Source organism: Melanostigma gelatinosum (genome assembly GCF_949748355.1).
Source record: "Melanostigma gelatinosum genome assembly, chromosome: 24".
NCBI classification, from domain to species: Eukaryota; Metazoa; Chordata; class Actinopteri; order Perciformes; family Zoarcidae; genus Melanostigma; species Melanostigma gelatinosum.
In genome coordinates this window covers 4,333,369-4,351,251 of record NC_136657.1, presented here as the reverse complement: position 1 = coordinate 4,351,251, position 17,883 = coordinate 4,333,369, and the positions used below count along the sequence as shown (strand labels likewise).

The 17,883-nt window shown below is 51.1% G+C and overlaps 1 protein-coding gene across 1 annotated transcript; it reads right to left on the bottom strand.

Annotated features, from left to right (window-relative positions):
- Nucleotides 1–150: 150 nt before the first annotated feature.
- On the bottom strand, nt 151–16,503 carry LOC306797104 (semaphorin-5B-like; the record flags this gene model as incomplete). The annotated part of the gene is made up of 21 exons (XM_079296285.1): nt 151–2,276; nt 2,397–2,608; nt 3,145–3,180; nt 3,479–3,628; nt 9,377–9,547; nt 9,631–9,852; nt 10,515–10,740; nt 11,361–11,508; nt 11,636–11,779; nt 11,906–12,090; nt 12,339–12,456; nt 13,035–13,242; nt 13,382–13,589; nt 14,101–14,236; nt 14,310–14,595; nt 14,698–14,911; nt 15,150–15,248; nt 15,353–15,415; nt 15,623–15,668; nt 15,777–15,876; nt 16,359–16,503. The coding sequence occupies 21 exons, from the start codon at nt 16,501–16,503 to the stop codon at nt 2,115–2,117; spliced, it is 3,279 nt and encodes a 1,092-aa protein (XP_079152411.1). The 3' UTR covers nt 151–2,114.
- Between the last annotated feature and the right edge of the window lie 1,380 nt (nt 16,504–17,883).

The following is a 17,883-nucleotide window of genomic DNA, read 5'->3' as shown; positions in this document are numbered from 1 at the left end:
TCTACATGCACAGTTATTCCTGCGCCACTGGCAGACACACAAAGCACAATAGATCCATCCCCACGCTTAATAGTTGCCAGGAAATTATCTTTATTTATAACACAGCATGAGGGGGCACGCTGCCTCTCTCTTGGCCCAGCAGATGGCAGCATTATCAAAGTCAAAGCAACAATAAGAGCATGAGGGTGTTTGAAGGGCCCCCTTTCAATGTGCAGAGTGAGGTGTGTGGTCACTGCTGCAGGTCTAGAGGGTGCTGCTCCTTCATGGGCACATTTGCTCACATTATTAGGAAATTGCACCGTTATTGTGTACTTCTGTGGTCCAGAACATTTTCTTCCCTGCAGGAATTCGGCTGCCTTTCAACAGGAGCCATTTGTAAACCTGCCTGTGTCTCTGCACTCACCCGGCTGACAGAGCGGTGAAGACGGACGGCCTCGAAACATCTTTGTCACTCTGCTTTAAATATCCATCTCCACCTGTTGAACCTGCGTGAACGCTCCACACATAAACGCATGTAAACCACTTTATTCCGCGGCTCTGGATGAATCCCTTTGGACAACCTCATGGTCCAGTAGAGGCATGTGATATTTGGAGACCCTGGAGCTACAAATGTCATCAAAGAAATGAAAATGACCCACCTTGTTTCATGGACGTATGTCTTTGTTTTTAAGATGGTGGTTAAGCATTTAACATGGATCACCATGATATTGGCACCAAAATTGATTTCTTCATCTTTTTTTCTTTTTTCTTTACAGTGTACATCATACAAAAATATTACCAAAAATATTACCAAAAGTTCACAGTGTCCAAAAGGCAGTGTAAAGTCAAATTCACATCATATTATAACAGCACAGATGTATTTTGGGAGCGCAACAAATCAATTTTCGGGATCCGTTGACGAAGGTCTTTAAATACAAAACACAACCTTTTCCTGTCACAGCACAGGGCGACAATTTAAAAATGAACATCCACATTGTCCAGGCCAAATACAAACAAACATATTTGTACAGTTTACACACACACACACACACACATGTACTGTATCCTCATGTAAGTGAGTCAGCGCATGCGGTCACTTAACCGCACTTGTAGAAATGTTGTATTTTGTCTGTAATTTCTGAATAATTGCCAAGATGTTTGGAGCACTTCAGTCAAATGTATTGACAGTCAAGCATATTTACCATATACGGAGAACAACGATGCTAATAATAAAGAAAGAAAGTGATTTTAAATTGATTTACTTTGGATTTCCCCGTTATTTCTACCACATTACATTGTTTCTTCCAGGATACTTCTTGGAAATCATTCTGAAATGACTGACCCCGAAATAAGCATTGCAGAATTTCTCAAGCATAATGCCATGATAATCCACAGAAATGTGAAAAACACATCTACACAAGCACCAGTAATGTTACCTCGTACACAACACACACAGGCAGCCGTTCACTCACATTCACATCTACGAGCAACTAGAACCAGTTCACCTAACCTGCATGTTTTTGGACTGTGAGGGCCACATAATGTGTTCACACATTATGATTTGTATTCAGAAATGTAAGAAAAAAACATTGTTATCATCAAACATCTTAATTGAAAAAAAAAAAAAAAACGTGTTATTTTGCATTTTGGCAGCCACTTCAGTAAACTGTTAAAAAAAAAAAAACCTGCTTGAGCAAGTTAATCCATCACATCGCCAAGTTACCTTTGTGTTGCACGGCTCTGCGGCTGGGAACGTTGTGGCTGATTTATGGTGAGAGGCTCTGAAAACAGCTGTGTCATATTTTTTGGTGATTTATGAAACAATAACCTGAATGTAATAACATCCAGAAAATACGAGCGTGACTGCCAAAACAAACATGCCCCACATAATTATACACTCAGGGAAATCTGTGAACACACCGAAAATAATTCATGAAATCTGCTGTATCACAGATATCAGTCTTAACTGATGTCAACCCCGCACTTATGTGTCCAGTAAAATATTTTACAGCGTTAGAGAGTCCGCTGAACCCAGCTGCTGAGAACGAGGTAATCTATCAACATCTCGGTGCATTTGTTGAATGAGGAAACACTTTGTGGTGGTGTTTGGGTGAGTGAAGAGGACTGACCTCCTCTCAGCTGTGCATGTAGGTCCTGCAGGGGGAGTCTGGATGGAAGTCGTACTTGCCCAGGCCCGGAGGGTAGTAGGTGGTGGTGAACATGTTGCTGGAGGGCAGCGGGGAGGGGAAGTGGTTGCACGTCTCCTCGTTGACGTGGAGATTGTTCTTGTTTAGCGTCTGTAGAAAGGAGACATATCGAAAGTCAGAAAAGGGATGATCTTTCTCTGAAACTCTTTTCTTTAAAAGGTGACAGTACCTAGAGTACAGGTGTATAACGGTAGAATTGAGCCAGCCCACCTTGAACTCCATGGGGATGTACTTCTCATTCTTTGGCGTGGCGTTGCCCTGCTTGTTGTAGGCGAGGTGGTTGGGTGTGCTGGGGTGGATGACAGCTGACTCTGCTGACGGTCGGTTCAGTTGGTGGCAGTAGGTGTAGGCCAGTGCCGACAGGAGAGCTGCTACAAAGAAACCGGCTGAGCCCACGGCTACTAACTGGAACAAAGTAAAGGCTGGGAACAGAAGGGAAGAGAGCAAAGAGAGATGATGAGACAAATGCCAATCCTTCCTTTAGAGTTGTATATTTCTTGTGTAGTGGACATTGGTGTTTTTAGGAGGGGGTAGACATTGTTATTCCTCTGGGGACCACGACTATCCAGAGCAAATGGCTTGTAGCTTTCAGAGGTGTCACGTCTGAGGGAAAGTTTGACCGGATGGTCGCTCCAGACAAAAGTACCATCCAACCACAGTCCGGCCAGTAAATGATAAGATGTCTTGCCTTGGACTAAAGTCTACAGACACTCTACTGACTGTCATAGCAGCCAGTGAGGCAGGAAAAGAGGAACCTCAATCATACTGGGACTTGATGTCACTATCTGGCTGCTATCTAACCCCTCGATCCCATGTCGCACTGGGAAAAATCCATCAAACAAAAGTCAACATGCTACCAACTGTGTGGTCCACACCAGGAGAAGAAAAAAAGCCAATAACTTTGTAACTTTCAACATGTAGTTATTATTATCACAGAGAATCACTTGTTTCCACTCACTTCCACAGCTCTGGTCCTCTTGTCCGGGTAAGATAACTGCAGAGAGACAGACACACAGAAATGAAAACAGAGAGACGGATATTAAAGTAAAATAACTACAGCTCCGAAAGATGAAACAATAAAAAGACAAAGGCGTCGCTGTTCTCGAGGGAGGCAGGATGCTGACACCTCCGTTCATTCATCTTTTTTTCATTTCTACACAGAGTGAACAAGTCAGCACTTACTGTGTCTGATTCAACTTTTTGTATCTGGATTTTTCCAGCTTATATCAGCAACACTTTACTACACGCAGCCAATTAGTTCCAGCAGTTTGTTCACTGAAGCATGTGCGTACCTGGCACCTCATGAGGCTGGCAAGGCCGGGACTGGGTGATGTTACCCTGGCAGAGACTGGCCTCAGCCTCCTGGTCCTCATCGCAGCGACGGGTGCGATGCTGCAGACCCTCCTCATCACAGCCCCCCCACTCCGTCCATTCACCGCAATCTGAGGGGGCAGAAACAAAGACAGCTTGAGATTTAAAAAGAGAACAAGAACGACAGTTGGTTTTCTGTCAATTTGTGTGCATAATAAACATATACTTTTACATATAATCCATGATGTGGCTTTAAAGATTGTGGCAGCCGGAGGGGCAACCTCAGAGGAGAAGTGGTAGAGGGACGATATTGCCGGACATGGAGGCGGAGCCCCATGTCAGGGAGTGGAAAAGAGCGCCAAACCACCATCAGCCCAAACAAGCAACACCTGAGGAGGAGAGCCGAGGGAGCGACCACACCCTATCGGAGGAGGAGGAGGGGACTATAAAAGGGCCCCGGACACAGGAAACTAGGAGAGAGAGTAGGAGTGGAAAGAGACGGAGACACAGCAAACGCATTGGAGACAACTGGCTTACCCCTTGATCACCCTGGAACGTCTGACTACCCGCCCGGCTCCCGACCCCTGCCTGTACGACTACCCTGCTCCTGCCCGCGCCCTGGACCGTATGAGGAATACCCGTTGTGCACCGAACCGTGGAAGTGAACCCCGACCATCCCTCTGGAAAGCGGACAGTGTATTGTTGAGTGTCTATCCTACCTCTATCCACTCTCTATCTTCAGTAAAAACCTCACTTGCACCATTTATCTACCGACTGGTTGTGTTTATTGGTCCGTGTTGTCGTGAAACCCCCTTGCCACCCCGGGGGCTGTCACAATTTGGTGGAGAACGTGGGCACAGTCCGGTTCTGGCAACACTGACCGATAGACCGACCAACCCAGTAAGCATGGCCACCCCGGTGCCATTTCAAGAGCTGCTAGCGGGGCTAATCGCTAGCAACCAGGAAACCCAAAAACGCCACGAACAAGCCATGCAAGTACAAATGCAAATCCTCCAAGCACAGCAGCAACAACAATACCAACAGCAAGTACACATGGAGCAGTATATGGCGGTACAAACCGAACGCGCGGAGGCGATGCAAAGCGACATCAAGGGCATGTTACAGACACAACAGGAGCAACGTACCGTGGAGAAAGCCAACCCAGCGCGCTTCCTTCTCAAGCAGACGGCAGCTGACGATGTGGAAATATTTTTTCAGATATTCCAGACAACGGCACTCCGGGAAAAATGGCCAGAAGAGCACTGGGCTGAGTTGATAGCCCCCTTTTTGATCAACGAAACGCAAGTAACGTATCAGGACTTAGAGCGCGCTGGAAAAGTTGACTTCCGGGTGTTGAAAGCGGAAGCGTTACAGCGATGCGGGGTCACGCTGGTACTAAAGGCACAACGATTTCATGAATGGACATATGACACCTCCCTTTCTCCGCGAGCCCAGATGCATGAGATCAAGAGGATTACGACGGCCTGGCTGCACGCAGAGCCCACCGAGGTGTCGCCCACCGATCGTGTCGTCATGGACAAATTCCTCAGATCCCTCCCGTATGAGGCAAAAAAATTGGCCGGCCAGAGAAACCCCCGCAACCTCGAGGAACTGGTAGAGATCATGGAGGGTTACCACGCAGCACAAGCGTTAGTGCGTGGGGGAAGAAACCCGAAAGTGGAGGGGTCCACCCGCAAAGAAAAGATGAGAACGGAGGAAACTACCTATGTGTCTCCCTCCTTTCCCCCAGGCTTTCCCCGACGTCGGCCGGCGGGTGGACCGGAAGAGAGGAGGTGCTACCACTGCGGCGAGATCGGGCACATCGCCTGGGAATGTCCTCACCGCCAGGACGCACCCATGCCCACGGCCAGTGAGGGGAGTCGCCCATGCGGACTGATTACCGGATGCTGGGCCACTCACGAGGACCTCATGCCCCTCACCCCGGTCAAAGTAAACGGCCGCGACGCCTCCGCGATGGTGGATTCCGGGAGCGCGATTACCTTGGTGAGACCTACGTTTGCTCAGTACCCGCTCCTAACCGGCACCCGAGCGGTCACGTGCATCCATGGGGAGACCCGCGAATACCCCACCACCGCCCTCGAAATATACACGACGAGGGGTAGATACGTCGGCACTGCAGGAGTAGTGGAAGGACTCCCCGTAGAGGTGCTGGTCGGCCGAGACCTGCCCGTGTTCCAGGAGCTGTGGCGCAGCCTGGTGGTGAAACCAGGTACGACCCCTCACCGAAAGTCCAAGAAGAAAGCCATCTGTGGGCTGGGGGAGGAGATCTCCACCGATCCCCTATCGGAAGGAGTCGCCAGTGCCGTGGCCCGGGCGTTGGTGGAGGCCACCCAACCCAACCCCGAGGACGTATATGCCACAGCCGTCGAGAACGACGGACCCTCCAGCCCCAGTGAGCCCGAAGGAGAGGCGCCACCCATCCCCGAGGAGGCAGATACCCCCTCCCTCGAAGAAGAGGAGCTGGCCGGGCTGTTCCCCCAGGACCCGGAGGAGCCCATCTTACCCGGGCCCCTCACAGGGAGGTTTGGGACGGCCCAGTTGGAGGACCCCAACCTAGCCCACGCCCTTCGGCAGGTGGCCGCCGTAGACGGACGACCACTGGACGGGGTAAGAGACCTCCCTCCCACACATTTCTCCATTTATAACGGGCTCCTCTACCAGGTAGTAATAAAGGACGGGGCCCCCCTCAGGTTGTTACTGGTACCACGTCCTTTCATACCCTCTGTCCTCCAGTTAGCCCACTCCCATATCTTAGGTGCCCATCTAGGAGTGGAGAAAACCCTGGAAAGGGTGAGGGCCAGGTTCCACTGGCCCGGAATAAAAAAAGCCGTGGAGGATTACTGCCGGAGCTGCCCCGAATGTCAACAAGTGGCCCCACAACCCCATCACAGAAACCCGCTGGTGCCCCTGCCGATCATCACCGTCCCCTTCAGCAGGATCGGGATGGACCTAGTGGGGCCCCTACCCAAGACCAACCGGGGACACAGGTACATCCTGGTGATAGTGGATTACGCCACCCGGTATCCCGAAGCCATTCCCCTACGCTCTATGGCCACCAAGGGCATTGCAAGGGAGCTGGTGATGTTGTTTTCCAGGGTCGGAATACCGGAGGAGATTCTCACCGACCAAGGAACCCCGTTCATGTCTAGGATCATGAAGGATCTGTGTGGCATGCTGAAGGTGACCCAACTGAGGACGTCGGTGTATCACCCCCAAACGGACGGACTAGTAGAACGATTCAACCAGACACTGAAGAAAATGTTGAAAAAAACCATGGACCAGGACGGGAAGAATTGGGACCAACTGCTACCCTTCCTGATGTTCTCCATCAGAGAGGTGCCCCAGGCATCTACCGGATTCTCGCCCTTCGAGCTCCTGTACGGTCGACGACCCCGGGGGCTACTCGACCTGGCCAAAGAAGCCTGGGAACACCAACCCTCCCCCTACCGCACCATGGTGGACCACGTCGAGGAGATGAGGGTGAGGATGGCATCCCTCTGGCCCATCGTCCGAGAACACATGGCCGAGGCACAGGCGGCCCAAGCCCGCGTGTACAACCGGGGAACCCAACCCCGAGTGTTTAACCCAGGGGATCGGGTGTTGGTCCTGGTACCCACGGCGGAATGTAAGTTTCTAGCCCGATGGAGGGGGCCGTATGAAGTAATGGAGAAATTGGGGCCGGTAAACTACCGAGTCCGGCAACCAGGTCGGAGGCACCCGACGAAGGTTTATCATGTGAACCTGCTCAAGAAATGGGTGCGTAGGGATGCCATGCTCTGTTTCTCTCTCTCTACCCTCCCAGGAAAAACGGAGCCAGTCGAGGTACCCGTGGGAGAAGAGTTGACCCCCCGGCAGAAGCAGGACGTCCGGGAAATGGTGGATCGGTTCCGGGACGTGTTCTCCCCGGACCCCGGATACACCACACTGGTGCAACACCGGATAATCACCGAGCCCGGGAAGAAGGTGAAGCTAAGGCCGTACCGCATCCCCGAAGCCCGCCGGGGGGCGATAGAGAGGGAGGTACAGAGTATGCTGGAGGCCGACATCATCGAACCCTCGACGAGCGAGTGGTGCAGCCCTATAGTGTTGGTTCCGAAACCCGATGGCTCGGTCAGGTTCTGCAATGACTTTAGGCAGCTCAACGCCATCTCAAAATTCGATGCCTACCCGATGCCCCGGGTGGACGAGATGATAGAGCGCATCGGGAGGGCCAGATACATCACCACCCTCGACTTGACTAAAGGCTACTGGCAAGTGGCAGTAGCCCCCGAAGACAGGGAAAAAACGGCCTTCACTACGCCCATGGGACTGTACCACTATAAGAGGCTGCCGTTCGGTCTCCACGGAGCCCCCCCCACGTACCAGAGACTGGTGGACCAGGTACTACGTCCCCATCGAGAATACGCGGCAGCCTATCTGGACGACATCGTCGTGCACGGGGAGGAATGGGGGGCTCACCTCCAAAGACTGGAAGCCGTCCTGAAAGCTCTGCGAGGGGCGGGGCTGACAGCCAACCCCAAGAAATGTCGCCTCGGCCTCCGGGAAGCTGACTACCTGGGGTACACCATCGGCCGCGGCTGCGTCAAGCCCCAGGTAGGGAAAGTCGAGGCGATCCGGGAATGGCCCCGCCCCCGCACAAAGAAACAGGTACGAGCATTCATTGGGCTAGCTAGCTACTATCGACGGTTTGTTCCCCAGTTCTCTGCTCTTGCAGCACCCCTGACGGACCTAACAAAAAACCGGCTGCCAGATCGGATCGTATGGACGGCAGAGACCGAGGACGCCTTCGAGAAGCTGAAGGAAGTACTCTGTTCTGAACCAGTGCTGGTGACCCCGGACTTTACGCAACCATTGGTGGTACAGACAGATGCCTCCGAGACCGGGGTGGGTGCCGTCCTGTCCCAGCTGAGGGATGGAGAGGAGCACCCGATCACATACGTAAGCAGAAAATTATTACCGAGAGAAACGAGATACGCCACGGTCGAGAAGGAATGTTTGGCCATCAAATGGGCTCTGGGGGAGTTGAAATATTATCTGCTGGGACGACACTTTACCCTGGTCACGGACCACGCCCCCCTGGTATGGATGTCCCGTTCAAAAGACAATAACGCCCGGGTCACACGCTGGTTTTTATCCCTTCAACCATATGCTTTCTCTGTTGTCCACAGATCCGGGGCCGCTCATGGAAACGCGGACGCCCTGTCTAGACGGGACGCCCTAGGTTCCTGGAGCAGTCCTCCCCCCAGGTCGGATTTAAGGGGGGGGGTATGTGGCAGCCGGAGGGGCAACCTCAGAGGAGAAGTGGTAGAGGGACGATATTGCCGGACATGGAGGCGGAGCCCCATGTCAGGGAGTGGAAAAGAGCGCCAAACCACCATCAGCCCAAACAAGCAACACCTGAGGAGGAGAGCCGAGGGAGCGACCACACCCTATCGGAGGAGGAGGAGGGGACTATAAAAGGGCCCCGGACACAGGAAACTAGGAGAGAGAGTAGGAGTGGAAAGAGACGGAGACACAGCAAACGCATTGGAGACAACTGGCTTACCCCTTGATCACCCTGGAACGTCTGACTACCCGCCCGGCTCCCGACCCCTGCCTGTACGACTACCCTGCTCCTGCCCGCGCCCTGGACCGTATGAGGAATACCCGTTGTGCACCGAACCGTGGAAGTGAACCCCGACCATCCCTCTGGAAAGCGGACAGTGTATTGTTGAGTGTCTATCCTACCTCTATCCACTCTCTATCTTCAGTAAAAACCTCACTTGCACCATTTATCTACCGACTGGTTGTGTTTATTGGTCCGTGTTGTCGTGAAACCCCCTTGCCACCCCGGGGGCTGTCACAAGATGCTGACTCACCTTCACAGGCATGCGTGTTACAGAGCGCCTCTTCAGTGTGCAGGCCGATACAGATGTCTCCTCCACTGGCAGGTGGTGGGTTGCTGCACGTCCGAGTCCGCTGGTAGTGTCCGCCGCCACAGCTGGACGAGCACTGGGACCAGGAGGACCAGCAGGACCAGGCCCCGCTCACTGGAACACACCCGCATCATCAACTTTATTGAACGTTTCCTGCTGTTGTAAGTACACTGGCCAGCCAGAGAGCTCCCTGTCACCTGGGCACGGTTGAGTGTTGCAGTCCTGATACTCCACCGGGGATCCTACGCAGGTGCTGGGGTTCGTCCTGCCCTCTGCGGTCGAGCAGCTACGCTTCCGGGTTCGGAAGCCTCTGGAGCACTGCTGAGAACAGCTGGACCACGTTTCCCACAATCCCCAGCGCACACCTTGGGGCTGGGACAAAGGTCGCCCACTAGTCTTCACCAAGTCATCAACCAGAGCTGGAAATACACAGAAAGAGACATTTTAAACCTCTGATTTGATCTTTTTATTGCCTCACTCAGGAAACAGACAACCTGTTATGAAAGATGAATTAGTGAGGTGTAATCTGGGCCACGTTATAAAACAATGAGCTAGCTTTCCGTTACACCTGCCACACACACACACAGGCATTCAGAATCAGAAATGATTTACACATGAATGAGGCTGTCAGTGTGGACAGCAGAAATATGAAACATTCAAATGATATTTGCACCTTCCCAGCGACCTATTTTGGATTAAATACCTAAACTGACATGATTTTGCATCTTTTGTTTCTGTGTGAAAAAGATTCCTTGAAGGGAAAGGAAAGGGAGAAGCCACGGACACGTGTCTTCCCATGACGGCTCAATGATGTTTCATCAGTCGACTGATTGATGTCTGCATACAGTTTGGCTACATCCTGCTTTTGATGGGACCAGCTGTGTTTACTGTGGCAAACTGGGAGCTCTGCCACCAGCAGCACTCTGTAAAGCCCAACCAGACGCAGCGCTACTCAGCAGGTTTTACTGTATTTGACTGGTCTGTTGAGTTACACCGGGCTTAATTTTATTTCAGACTGGTATAATCCAAAAACAAAGACTAATCTAAACCCAAAGTGTCCGCTACATCTCCCAGTACTCACAGTCAGTCTGGCAGGCTCCAGACCCGTCATTGGGGCAGAACCGGGTCTCCATCTTCTTCTTGCCCAGCTGGAGCTGCTGGGGGTCGGGGAGCAGCGCCCGGCAGGTGTACCTGAATCTCTGCTCTTGCCTGGACCCATCTTGGCTGACGTTGACCGGCATCCAGGGGGTCCAGGGGGTGTTGCGGCGCACCTCAGGGCAGGCCTCCAGGTTACAGGCCTTATACTCCTGGAGAACAGGAAGCAGGACGATGAAACTGCTACTTCTGGCTACTCTTCTGCAGGTTTCCTTCGTCTCCCGAAGGATCCTAAAGATTCAGTAACCCATGATGAACAGCTTGCAGAGACACACTGCTGCTGAACAACACAAATATTGCCGTTCTTTCTGGAGCTCCTGGGCTCCTGTGAGGAAGGAGGTGGATTCTTGTCGGGACAGCGTAAACCTGTATGTGTGTTAACACCCTCGATGTGAAGCTCCTCACTGGCAGGTCAAAAGAAGCAGCTGTGGTACTCGACAGATGAAAGGGCCAAGGGTCACGGCACAAACAAATTCGTCATGAAATTGGAGAGAAAAAAGGAAAATTCCCATAATCCATCTGGTTACAATTCATGCTCTCAAGGGGATTTACCTTTGATTGCTTTAAAGAACAAACTGAAATATTTACTGTGGATCAACCACATGAATGCAGGTTTAGTAGAATGAGATGAAGCTCATATTTTATTTCTATAACATCCAGCAGCAGAGCGGGGGCTGGTCACTCTAAGCTTTCTTTACAGCTAAAGCCAATAGATTCATTGTGGCTTGAACACCTTCAGCCTAATTTCTTTAATAAGCAAGTACTACAGTACCATGGAACATCCAGGACAGCTGTTGCCATTCTCACAGGTTCTGGTCCTGGAGTGGACCCCCCCTCCACATTCAGCACTGCAGTGAGCCCAGGGGGCCCAGGCTGTCCACGCCACTGGCAGGGGACAGGGCTTCCTCTCATTGCACAGCCTGGAAACACAGTGACACCGGGCTCATTTCCATCCAAAGCCATGATGTTCTGACTCTGTCGTGTTTGTATCGTAGACGATTTCTACCTCCCGGTGCAGAAAACCGACGCAAACACGTTCCTTCTCACCTCTCCTCTCGACCCTGGCCGACGCAGATTCGACCACCGTGGCGAGGCGAGGGGTTGTTGCAGGACCGCTGCCTCACTTCAAATCCGATACCACAACTGCTGCTGCACTGGCCCCACGAAGACCAGGGAGTCCAGCCGCCATTCCTGAGGAGCAGAATCGGGAATCCATTTGTTTTATCATTTCATTTTATTCATCCAATTTATTAAGCCGTCAGCAGATTCGAGTAACTGGTCTGTGACGTCGTGAAGATCTGCATCAAGAGGCTGCACCTGGAACAGTTTGCCACCTGGATGAGTGGGCCTTTACACTCGACCCCGCCACACCGGGCCAGAGGGCCGTCGCACGAGCGGGACCGACACACGCAGCTGCTGATGGAGCCCTCGCCGTCATTGTGGTTACAGGGCTGCCACGGCGCCCACGAACCAAAACCGCCATCCTGGGTCAGGTTCCTCACCTCCAGAGACGATTGAAGGGGATTAATGTCCACGTCATATGCACATGAATAAGTCACATTGGCACCAAAACTACAGCTTGGTGCTACCATGATATTATCACTAAATATGCAGCTGTGTGACAAACAAATGATGATTCATTAAATGGGAAATAGATTCTCAGAACTTCTCCTGAACTCTTGGTAGAACGCTGATGATGTATTTGCAGTAAAGACCAACACAGCGGGCGAACTGCGTTTGTGTTTCTTACTGGGCACTCAGTGATGTTCTGGGTCCACTGGTTCATGTTGGAGCTCTCCTCGATGGTGGTGCAGCGCTTCTGTTTGTGATCCCAGCCACAGTAAGGGTCCCGAGCTTCCATGCACTGACTGATATGAATGCAGACAACTCGTCATTATTGCAGTTGCAGAACAGAACAGTCTTGTCGACTTTCTCTTTATTAAAGGAATTCTATTAGGAGTGATACTGAGGCTTCATACAACATTCTGTAAGGTTGTCACTAAATTCATGACATGACCACCTATGTAATGTAAAAATATGGACTGACAGTTCAGTAGTTTCTCAGCAGGGCTCTTAACATAATCATCTGTGTCAGCGTTTAATGCGAGCCTTTCAGACTTGGCCACCAGCACGCGTTTGTCTCTTTAACGGCACAAACTCCATTCATCTTTTTAAGTATGTTCAAGTTGAGTTGGTCAATTGCAGCAGCAGCAGCAGCGAACCTTTAAGCTGAGCCGGCTCCCAGATGTAATAAAACGGCAACATTTACTAAATGGTGCAGAAATTGGATTTACTCGTTTCCTTTTATTCTCATCAACTGTAAAACAAAACTAGGGTCTGTCAATCGGCTTCTGATTCTCTGAAAGCCTGAAATCCGAGTGAAAAATCTCTCTCGAAGCTGAAATCGTATGTGATGCTGCAGTTTTGAGGCTCTATTGGATCGTACCTTTCAGATGGATAGCTGGAGCAGCGCTCCAATGGGATCTTCACCAGTTTGTCATCGAGCCCAACAATCAAAGATCTGTCATTGTGAAGGATTTGCAGGCTCTTAATTGGTCCAATTTGCCCTTGAGGGAGGAGCCTGAGCTCCTCCAGGTAGCAGCCTTGAAGGTTTTTATTGGTTGTGGAGAGAGCCTTCAGGATGGTGCCATATTCTGATTGGACAAGATGAACAAGGAGGAACGTTCTTGGATCAAATGATCTATTCTTCAACTCATTTTACGACTCATTTTAAATCAGTAATACAATTGTCTTTCTCTAATTTTGCCCCAAGTTGTCTTCCGCCTCTCTCACCAGTGCCGATGTACATGACGTGGAAGAGGGCGTCTCGGCCCTGAACGACGTCCACCACCAGCTTGGAGAAGCGCAGGTTGTCCTGGGTGAGCAGCGGGTTGACGGTGATGGGCTGGACCACATCGTTCATGAGGAAGAGTCGCTGGGCGTCCTGGAGGCTGCGCTCTGTCAGGTTCCCACCGGGGCCTCCCTCCTCCAGGGTGCCACACTGAGGGACGAGAGTCACGCCTTCAGAACGTCGGCTGGCGGTTTTAAAACCTGGGAGCACAAGCTCGAAACACTGCGGCGTAACTGAGATCGTAAATGGACATATGCGAAACAGCGGAATATCAGCTGCAGAAAGCCATTACTGACAGCGTAAGTATATGTTAAATACATAAAAAACAAAACTATTGCATTTGAAATGCAGAGATTACAGAAACTGAAATGTCACTGCAATGTCCCTGCAGCCCAATTTTGGCAGCATTTCGTATACGAGATGGGAAAAATGCCAAGCACTTGTTGTTGCAGGTACAGTTGATGGAGCTGAGCGAGAATTTTCTGGGTGCTACACTGCAAGAAGCTATCACTGTGCTCGGCACACCAAGATGAAATGAAACGTCAGTCTTGGAGGGAAAGGCTGGGAAAGAATGGAAGGACAAGACTTTCACATCTACCATCATCAAGTTGTCAGAGGAGAAGAGCTGTCTGGATCCCGTTTCTCTCAATGTGTGAATTACCTGAAAATTGGGTATGGGGTTGGGTGTGGAGAGCCAGGCAGTGCGGGGGTTGTCCTGGTAGCGAAAGGGTCCGTTGAAGGCCTGGGTGATGGAGCTCAGATTGAAGGCACAGACAGCAGACGCTGATATGCTGTTCCTGAAGGAGGAAGAGGATGTGATCACAGGCGGATCTCAGTGAGAAGAAAAGCTTGTTAATGAACGCTACTCACACATTCGTGGTGAAGATGCCGTAGATCAGGTCCTGCTCTGGCAAGTAAAAGGTGCTCTGCAGCTCGTTGTAGTAAAAGGGGATTTCTCCCGAGCGTGAGCAGTTGAGTCGAGCCTTCATGAAGGTGGTCCAGGTGTCCTCCAAAAGGAATCGTCCGCCCATGTCGTTCTTACAAACCCGGGCCACGCGAGAGAACACTATCTTGCCGCAGTCGTTTTCAACCGCGGTTTCCCTCAAGAAGAAGTAGGCGAATCGTCCGATCTCATAAACAGACACGAAGTGAGGCTCTAAAAGACAGACGAGGGGAGACAAAGGAAAGACGTGGGAGACATGACACCCACGAACAGAGACGCGGGTCGATAGGAGACGAAAGCAGGACAATTCTTTACCGTTGAGCCACTTGGAGTTGTACTGGGCGGTGCGCAGTGGCGGGATGTTGCCCAGGCTCCTGTAGATGACGGGGTCCCGTCCTGAGAAGTCGATCACCGTCGCGGCGTACAGCTCGCCTCTCTCTGTTACCATGGCGGTGGAGTTGTGGCGCGGGTCGTAGGGACACCGGGCGACGCCGTTCACCGTGTCCAACACCTGACTGAAGTTACCAATCTGACAGGAAGTTAAACAGCCGTAAACACAACTGGATTCACAACCAACCAACTGCACTGTGGGTTGAAAAAGGATTATTTCGAACAAATAATCACATTAATTCACGACATTTTTTGTGGTACAAAAACAAATTTGCAGAGGCTTCAAATTTCCGTGAGATACTGTGGAAATTGAGCTGTGAGTCGTATTATTTCGACCTGATCGGCACATCTCCTGATGATAAACGGAATGTACCAACCTGCCTGGTTACACAGACCGGGGTGAAAGCGTTGGTGCCACACGTAAAGAGCGTCCTCCCACTGATCAACAGCACCCGGATGTAGTTTTGACACTCCTCCTGCAGACCAACACAGCACAACTCAGCTCCGATGGTCGTCAACAAAACCTGATTTCAGACGACATTTTGAAAAGACTTCTGTCTCATATGACACAACACACTACCTCAGTCTTCCCTTTGCTCTGACAAGAGCGCTTCGTGTCGTCATCGGCCGCCCATTCTGTCGCCTGCGGTGACAAAACAACAAATGTTTCGGTTTGTTGATCGTTAACGGCAACTCAGCACAGGCAGGAGCTCAGGGGCACTTCATGCAACATGTAATGTGGAAATATGGAAACACACATGAAACATTTGGGCAAAATGTAAAGAAACAGTTCAACGTTTTGAGAAACACGCTTATTGGCTTTGTTGCTGTCGCGTCTCTTTAACGTTACCTGTATGAGCGAGGCGTTGCTCAAACTCAGCCTGAAGAGGAAGTTTCTGTGAAAAGAATGCAAATGATCAAACCGAATCATCTCCATTGTATGTTGGCAACATATGTTGACTGGATGCTGTTTGAGGTTTGGTCTGCTTTAAGCTGTTTGTCACCTCGCTCCCACAATGAGCTGGTTTTTGCTCAGGTCCAGTGCCAGCTGGGAGAAATCCTTCACTCCTGGATGGGAGAACTCTGACAACCACGGCCTCAACGCTGGACAGAAGAAGAAGAAGAAGAAGAAGAAGAAGAAGAAGAAGAGGAGACATGAAAGAGAGGGAAAAGCAGTGCAGAGCCATACTATGAAGTGCGTGGGAACCCTTTCTCCACCAAATGCTACCTGGCTCACGGCTCCGGCTTCAGTTTAAGCCCTCAGTGTTTGCACTGATGTGTCACATGTCTCTCCAGTGACTCACCCGATCCTGCAGTCTGACAGCTCTGAAATCGCCCATGAGCCTTTGCAACCACACAGCCCAAGGCTTCGACTTCACAGACAAAGGATTTGATTTCAAAAATTGGTGCGGAACATAATCAGAGTCAGGAGGTCTGGTTGGGCGAAATGTATCACAGCCAGACACTTGAAAACATCTGACAAACAATCCCAAAATACAACAATGTATGGGTAAATAGAGACATTCATGTGAACTTCATGCAAACCTTGATGCACAAGATAAACACAACGAACTGAGAGCACCCACCTTGGTAGGAGACGACAGGATGCTCCTTTCTGCTGCAGTCTGCCGGTGTGTCGTGAGGCTGCTGGGACAGACACACAGACGAACAGAGGACCAGCACGAGGCCACAGGGGGCGAGGGCCCGCACCCCCCACCCTGACGTAAACATGGTCACAACCACATCCAGTCTTCTATCTGGTCCTCAGGAAACACCTGGCGGAAGAAGGAGGAGACGTCTGTCGATGTAAGCACGAAACAGTACTTTTCATTTCTGCACACCCATCCTCCGTCTCTGTCCGCCTGTCCATCAATCCAAATTAGTTTTGCCAGCCCCCCCCCCCACCCCCCCCTCTGCCTGTCTGCTCTGGGTGTCCAGCCCCTTGGTGTCAGCGGGACTCGGTCACGGCTAATTCACCTCAAAAGGCCAGAGCCGCCAATCTCTCTAATGCCGGCTCTCAGACCGCGAGGGTGCCATCGGCGGGGATCTCTCTGACTGAGGAGACCCATTCAAAGACGAGACTGGGCCCAGAGGCCAAACAGGGGGGGGGGGGGGGGGGGACTTTGAACTGGGAACCACATGAAGGGTCTTTGTGTCAACATCAAAACCTATTTACATAAATCTGCTCCAAGATGATGATCTGATGATGATGACCACGGGCCCAGAGTGTCAAATGGCACAAAAATGCAAAAGAATGCTGAGCTGCTGATTTTGGAGAGCATCCCAGGTAGACATCATTTTAAAACCCTCGAGGAAATGTTTTAGAGATCACTTTTCATCATAAACCTGACTAGTGCACGCCTTTGATTATCAATCAGAAGGACAAACTAGTTTAAAACAGTTGAACCTAAAATACAGTTGAGCAGGTTTCTCCGTTAACCCCTCGACTGGTGTCACTGCGGCTCTGGAGAATGGAGGCGGTGAATGTCTGCCTGTCTGCTGCTCACCACTGAATGGAGGCAGAGGTTTCCCCCCCCCGACCTGCTGGGTCTCACATTGCTGCCTAATGAAGCGACAGGAGCGGAGCCTTCACCGCTGGCCTCGCCTTTTGTCCCGCGGCCGCGCTCCCCTCGCCGGCCAGTGAGAAGCCGAGTGCTTCCGGGGACTTGTCCATTCAGCACAATGAGGGGGGGGGGGGAGCAGCAGCAGACGCCAGTGAGATCCATCAGGGGCGGTAGGCAAATGTCCGGATGCAGATTCTCACTCTGTGATCGGCCTCGGCTGAAGACGGAGACATGCTTATATTAATACGGTTGTTTGAGCGCTGTTTGAGCGCTTGGAAAAACATCATAAAGCCTTTACAACCTGTGAGGAGATTAGAAACACAGAGTCTCTGATTCATGTGACCTGTATGTGTTTTGGACTGTGGGAGGGAAACCACGGGAACACGAACCAGACATGTGACCTCCGCACAGAGAGAAACGCTGCCAAGATGTTAACCCTCTTATCGCAGCATAACTCTGTTTCTGTGTCGAAAAAAGCTAAATATGATGGTGTGTGTACTTTACATCTGAGCGTCTATTCCTCGCTCAGCGAAAACACTCTGAAGGT